This window comes from Panthera pardus, unplaced genomic scaffold, assembly GCF_024362965.1.
Source record: "Panthera pardus isolate Hobbes unplaced genomic scaffold, ASM2436296v1 HiC_scaffold_16, whole genome shotgun sequence".
In the NCBI taxonomy this organism is placed as follows: Eukaryota; Metazoa; Chordata; class Mammalia; order Carnivora; family Felidae; genus Panthera; species Panthera pardus.
The window spans coordinates 80,291,230-80,298,214 of record NW_026526721.1 but is presented as its reverse complement, the minus strand read 5'-3'; the positions used below and the strand labels follow the sequence as shown (position 1 = coordinate 80,298,214).

Here is a 6,985-nt window from a genome sequence, read left to right as displayed (position 1 = left end):
ACATGCTGCACCAGAAACTGGAACTCTTCACTTTCTTGAGAATACTTTTCGATGCATAAAAGTTTTTAATTTTGATGAAGTTCGATTTGTCTCTTTTTCTTTTGTGGCCCATGCTTTTGTGTCGTATCTGTTATGCCCAGAATTCGTGATCCCCAAAGACCACTAGGGAGCCGAGTCCGATGCAAAAGCAAAAGAACCTTTATTCGAGCTAGCTTGAGCTCAATCCCCTACCTGCACCGACGCAGCAGTGAGATACCAGGGAGAGAGAGCGAGTTTCAAAAGCACAAAGGTTTTATAGGGGTCTAGGGGCAGTTGGTGAGGTAATGGCTGTGGCCTCGGCCGATTGGCTGGGGAAGGGTCGGAGTCCTGTTACGCAGGTCGCTGGGCGTGTTTTGATCAGAAAGTTTGAACGGGTGAGCGGGAGGTTACTCAAGGGGAGGAGGCGCAGTCTGAGGTTTCTGTGATTTTCCCGGAAAAGGGGTCATGTCGGGGACATAGTCACTCAAGGTGGAGAACACAGAACAAGATGGAGTCAGCCGGCGTAGGCCCGCCCTTTCATTCCCCCCTTGTCATGTAACTTACGGACCCAATCATGGGACCGGCTGCATTTATGGTGACAAGGGGAACAGAGTTTGGAGGTTTACGCTAAGTTCTGGGAAGCATGTGTCCCTGGGGTGGCTCTGGGAGGTCTAATTAAGTATTGTCCCTGAGCTGGTATCTATGATCTGCCAGGTGATGTTTTGGGGGGTGTGGGGACTCCCGGTAGCATGAGCAATGACAAGCAGAGTTAACAGAGTTACCAATATTAGGTGGGTCGAATGCGCTGTAGCTTGAGCTTGAGCTTGAATGGGTTGTGTTGGTCCCGACTGATGGCCCATCGCGTGACGAAGTCCTTCCGGATCGAGGAGGGGTCCGCTGGCCGAACGTGGGTGTGATGGACCCAGGTCGCGATGCCGTCTACTTTGAGAGCGGTGGGGGTTGTCAGCACTACAATGTAGGGTCCCTTCCAGCGCGGCTCGAGAGTCTCTCGGTGGTGCCTCTTGACATAGACCCAGTCTCCCGGCTTGTACTGATGAGGTGTCGGGGTCGGGCCAGCCTCGTAGATGGCACGGAGGCGCGGCCAAATGTCCTCGTGCGCCCTCTGGAGCCCTCTCAAGGAAAGAAAAAGTTCTTGATCTTTAAACTCTGCAAGAAGTTCAGCTCGAAGGCTGGGAATAACAGGGGGTGGCCTGCCAAACATGATCTCGTAGGGAGTAAAACCCAGAGTGTAAGGAGTGTTTCTAACCCGGTAAAGGGCGTACGGTAGGAGAGTCACCCAGTCCCCGCCAGTCTCCATGGTTAATTTGGTAAGGGTCTCTTTTAGGGTTCTATTCATTCTTTCTACCTGTCCTGAGCTCTGGGGCCTATAAGCACAATGTAATTTCCAGTTTGCCCCCACCGCCTTGGCTACTGCCTGTGTTACCTGAGAGATAAAAGCTGGTCCATTGTCTGATCCTACCATGGCAGGAAAACCATACCTGGGTAAGATGTCTTCTAGTAGCTTCTTAGCCACCGTCTGAGCCGTTTCATGCTTGGTTGGGTATGCCTCCACCCAGCCAGAGAAGGTGCCTGTAAATACTAAAAGATATTTATAACCATACTTTCCTGGTTTGACTTCAGTGAAGTTGACTTCCCATTGGGCTCCCGGTCTGGTGCCTCTGAGCCTGGTTCCTTTTTTATTTGATGTGGCTCTCGCATTGGTGAGTTGGCAGGTCTTGCAGGCAGATACAGCTTGCTCTATTTTGGTGTCCTGTTGGTGAATCTTGATTCCGGCATGTCGGATTAAGTCTTTTAATTTTCAGGCCCCCATGTGAGTAGACCGATGCATGTGCTCTAATATTGAGACTCCGAGCCGGTCTGGCAGCACGAGCTCCTTGTTAGGTGTATACCACCATCCCTTTATCTCCTGGGCCATGGGGAGTTTCTTGATCCGCTGTAACTCCTCCTGGGAGTATTTGGGCTGGTCTGGTAAAACTGGGTCTCCCGGGTCCGGTAGTTGTATGGTCATGGTGGGGACTGGAGTAAGGGCTACTGCCTTGGCTGCCTGGTCAGCCTTTCGATTACCTCTAGCTACTGGGTTATCAGCTTTTTGGTGCCCTTGGCAGTGGATAATGGCTAGCTTGGCAGGAAGCCATAAGGCCGTAAGCAGGTTAAGTATCTCCTGCTTATTTTTTATAGTCCGTCCTTCTGCCGTCAGTAACCCCCTCTCCTGATAAATTGCCCCATGAATATGAGCTGTGGCAAATGCATAACGGCTGTCTGTGTAGATGTTAAGCTGTTTTCCAGCTCCCAGCATCAGCGCCTTGGTGAGGGCTATGAGCTCCGCTCGCTGGGCTGACGTTCCGGAGGGTAGAGCCTCCGCCCATACGGTGTCCGTTTCGGTGACCACCGCTGCACCCGCATACCTGTGTCCATCTCGCACAAAGCTGCTGCCATCAGTGAACCAAGTAGCCTCGGCATCGGGGAGGGGCTGGTCGGTCAGGTCCATCCGGAATCCATGTACTTGTTCCAGGATTCCCACACAGTCAGGTAGTGGAGCACCTAGGTCAGGGTCGGGCAGCAGGGTTGCAGGATTGAGAACTGCACTGGGGTGGAACCGCACTTGTGGAGGGTTGAGTAGGAGGCTCTGGTAAGGAGTCACACATGTGTTGCTCATCCATCTGTCAGGAGGCTGTTTCAGGACCCCTTCAATGGCATGTGGGGTCGTGATCCAGATCTCCTATCCTAGGGTCAGCTTGTCTGCATCCTTGACTAGGAGTGCTGTCACCGCAATAATTCTTAGGCATGGCGGCCAGCCGGCAGCCACTGGGTCTAGTTTCTTAGACAGGTAAGCCACTGGGCGGTTCCAGGGGCCTAAGGCTTGAGTTAGAACCCCTTTTGCTATTCCCTTATGTTCGTCTACAAAGAGGTGGAAGGGTTTCGTAATGTCTGGTAGGCCCAGGGCTGGGGCACTTAGGAGGGCCTTTTTTAACCGATTAAAGGCAATTTCTTCTTTTTCAGTCCATTTAAATGTTTTCCCCTCTTTGGTAGCTTCATATAGGGGCCTGGCGATCTCAGCAAAACCTGGAACCTAGAGGCGGCAGTAGCCGGCTGATCCTAGGAATTCCCTCACTTCTCTTCGGGAGGTGGGAGTAGGGATCTTTAGGACAGTTTCTTTTCTGGCATCTGATAACCGCCGCTGTCTGCCCTCCAGGATATATCCCAGGTAACTTACCCTCTCCCTGCATATCTGAGCCTTCTTCGTGGATGCCCGGTACCCTAAAGCCCCCAGGGTAGCCAGCAGGTCCTGGGTCCCTCGCTCACAGTCTTTGGCCGTGTCGGCACCAATCAGGATGTCATCTACGTACTGTAGGAGGGTGAGGCCAGGGTGCTCCCTTCTGTACTCACCCAGGTCCTCGTGTAGTGCCTCGTCGAAGATGGGTGGGTGAATTTTTGAATCCCTGAGGTAGCCGTGTCCAGGTGAGTTGCCCACTGTAGCCCTCCTCCGGATCATGCCACTTGAAGGCGAACAGGGGTTGGCTCTGGGGTGCCAGCGGCAGACTGAAGAAGGCGTCCTTTAAATCTAGTACAGTATACCAGACCCTGGAGGGCGCCAAGGAGCTCAAGAGAGTATATGGGTTGGGAACAGTTGGGTGTATGTCCGCGACCCTCTTATTTACTTCCCGGAGGTCTTGTACCGGTCGGTAGTCATTTGTGTGAGGCTTTTTGACCGGCAGTAAGGGGGTGTTCCAGGCAGACTGGCAAGGAACTAGTACCCCTAGGCTTCGTAGTCTCCGGATGTGTGGCTGGATCCCCTTCCCGGCCTCCTGTGACATGGGGTATTGTTTGATCCTTACCGGACTCTCTCCTGGCTTGAGCTCTACCAGGACTGGGGTCCTATGAGCGGCTATCCCATCCCCCCCCCAGTCTCTGCCCAAACCGAGGGGAATTCTTGTAGCCATCTGTCTATATTATCCTCTCTCGGGAGCGCCTCCTGGTGGAGGAGGTATTCATCCTCCAGTTTCATGGTCAGTACCTGGATGGGGTGGCCCTTGCCATCGGTGACCTGAGGCCCCCCTTGTCTGAAAGTTATCTGAGCTCCAATCTTGGTCAGTAAGTCCCGTCCTAACAGCGGGTAGGGGCATTCTGGTATTACCATAAAGGAGTGGGATACCCGGCCCGTTCCCAAATCTACTGTTCTTCGGGTAGTCCATGAATACTGGCTCATACCAGTTGCCCCTTGTACCCAGGACTTCTTGCTGGCTAGTTTTCCTTGTGGGGTGTGGAGGACCGAATGTTGTGCTCCAGTGTCAACAAGGAAGTCAACAGGGGTCCCCTCCACTTTAAGAGTTACCCTGGGTTCGGGGAGAGGGTCCGAACCCCGACTCCCCTAATCACTTAGTTCATCTAGCTCTAGGACTTTTACTCGATCAGTCTTGCTTCCTTTCCCGCCGGCCCTTTTCAGACAATCTCGGGCCCAATGCCCTATCTCCTTGCAGTATGCGCACTGATCCTTCTGCAACCTCTGCTTCCCCCACTTGGTGGTTCTTTTACCTTTTCTTGCGTCGTCTGCCAGCTGCCGGAGATGGCAGTCTCGTTCCTCAGGGGAGTCAGCAGTGGTAGCTAGTAGTATTCTGGCCAGGTCTCGAGTCTGCTTACTGCTGGCAGCCGCCATGGCGCGAGCCTGCTTGTCCTCAGGAGGCTCCCGGTTATTATATACCTTTTCGGCTACCACCAGTAAGTCCTGCAGACTTTTTTCTCCTAGTCTATCTATTTTCTGTAATTTTCTCCTAATGTCTATGGCCGATTGGTTTACAAAGGCCATGATAACAGCTGCCTTGCTTTCCGGAGCCTCTGGATCCATGGGGGTATAGGTACGGAATGCCTCCATGATCCGTTCTAAAAAGGCAGCCGGAGATTCATCTTTTCCCTGTTGTACATTTCCTACCTTGGCCAAATTGGTTGGCTTTCTAGCAGCCATTCGGAGACCCCCCATTAGAGTCTGGCGGTAGACCCGGAGCCTCTCCTTACCTTCTGCCGTGTTGAAATCCCACTGGGGCCGAGTTAAGGGGAAGGAGGCATCTATCTGAGCCTGGTTGATGGTGAGATTCCCGTCTGCGCCCGGAACTAGTTTTCGGGACTCGTTGACAATTCTTTCTCTTTCTTCAGTCGTGTACAGGACCTGCAAAAGCTGCTGGCAATCCTCCCACGTGGGCTGATGGGTAAAAAGAACAGAGTCTAATAAATCAATAAGCCCTGCCGGTTTCTCGGAAAACTTAGGATTCTGAGCTTTCCAATTGTAGAGGTCACTAGTGGCGAAAGGCCAATAGTGATGGGGCTGGTTCCCCTCCGCGTCTGGGGGTCCAGTGGCTCGCAGGGGCAGAATAGTGGAGTCGGCGGCGGAGGCGGGTTGCTCCCTCTGAGCCCTTTGTCTGGTGAAGGGTGGGCTTCCCACTGGAGCGTTTCTGCCTCCCGCTCTCGGAACAGAGTCTGCCTCCCCCGGAGGGGGAGGATGGTGTTCTTCCAGCATCCTAGAGGGGTTATACGGGGGAGGAAAAATTAATTCTTCTTCAGTACCCCCCTGTAAGACAGGGTAGAGGGGTGCTGAAGGCTGGATAAGACTTTTCTTCTTCTTTGTCCCCTGCAAAGCAAGAATGGGTTTTGGCTCCGGAGGGAGCGGGGCTAGGAAGGGCTTAAGCCAAGAGGGTGGGTCTTCTACAAGGTCCTGCCAAGTGATAATGTAAGGGAGCTGATCAAGATGGCCCGTCTTAGGCTGAGAGATGATACTCCTGACTCGGTGGATGGTAGGGAGGTCGAAGGTCCCCTCTGGTGGCCATCCGACATTGAAAGTTGGCCACTCGCTAGAACAAAAAAAACTGCCACCGACCCTTTCGGACTTCCACACTGAGGTTGTTAGCTCTTCCCCTCACATCCTTAAAGTGATCAATCATAATACTTAGAGGAGTAGTCTGAGTCTGTCCCATAACGTCCGTCCAGTAAGTCCACAGAACAAAACAGAGAAACACAAAAACAGACAAACACAGGGCCCCTAGAAAATCTTCCAACTCCATGGAAACAAAACTGAAAGCTAGCTTAGACATTTGAGGGGATTCCACGTCCCTCCAAAACCGATGAGGGGATTCCACGTCCCTCCAAAACCGATGAGGGGATTCCACGTCCCTCCAAAGACGACGGCCTCACGCCGACCAGCGGGAGCGACCCGCCTCGTCTCAGACCTTTGAGGGGATTCCACGTCCCTCCAGGAGGGAGAATCGGAACGTCTTCCGAAACTCCCAGCCCGTGGTCCTCCAGTGCGTCCACTTAGACCGCGTCGGGCACTACCAGAATTCCAGAAGTGAGCTCACACAGAAAAGACAGAACAAACAGACAGACACTAACCGTGGCCAGTCAGGCTCTCCGGGTCGGGGGTCCCTTGGGGGTCTTGGGGATCCCGGACGAGCCCCCAAATGTTATGCCCAGAATTCGTGATCCCCAAAGACCACTAGGGAGCCGAGTCCGATGCAAAAGCAAAAGAACCTTTATTTGAGCTAGCTCGAGCTCAATCCCCTACCTGCACCGACGCAGCAGTGAGATACCAGGGAGAGAGAGCGAGTTTCAAAAGCACAAAGGTTTTATAGGGGTCTAGGGGCAGTTGGTGAGGTAATGGCTGTGGCCTCAGCCGATTGGCTGGGGAAGGGTCGTGGCCTCGGCCGATTGGCTGGGGAAGGGTCGGAGTCCTGTTACGCAGGTCGCTGGGCGTGTTTTGATCAGAAAGTTTGAACGGGTGAGCGGGAGGTTACTCAAGGGGAGGAGGCGCAGTCTGAGGTTTCTGTGATTTTCCCGGAAAAGGGGTCATGTCGGGGACATAGTCACTCAAGGTGGAGAACACAGAACAAGATGGAGTCGGCCGGCGTAGGCCCGCCCTTTCAGTATCTAAGAATCTATTGCCAATTCCAAGGGCATGAAG

The 6,985-nt window shown here is 53.3% G+C and overlaps 1 protein-coding gene across 1 annotated transcript; it reads right to left on the bottom strand.

Moving 5' to 3' along the window:
• Positions 1-287: 287 nt before the first annotated feature.
• On the bottom strand, positions 288-6,285 carry LOC128777276 (uncharacterized). Its single transcript, XM_053903560.1, is given in 4 exon segments — positions 288-3,457; positions 3,459-3,941; positions 3,944-5,893; positions 5,895-6,285. Coding segments are annotated over 4 exon segments (5,310 nt in total). The 5' UTR covers positions 6,120-6,285; the 3' UTR covers positions 288-805.
• Positions 6,286-6,985: the final 700 nt, after the last annotated feature.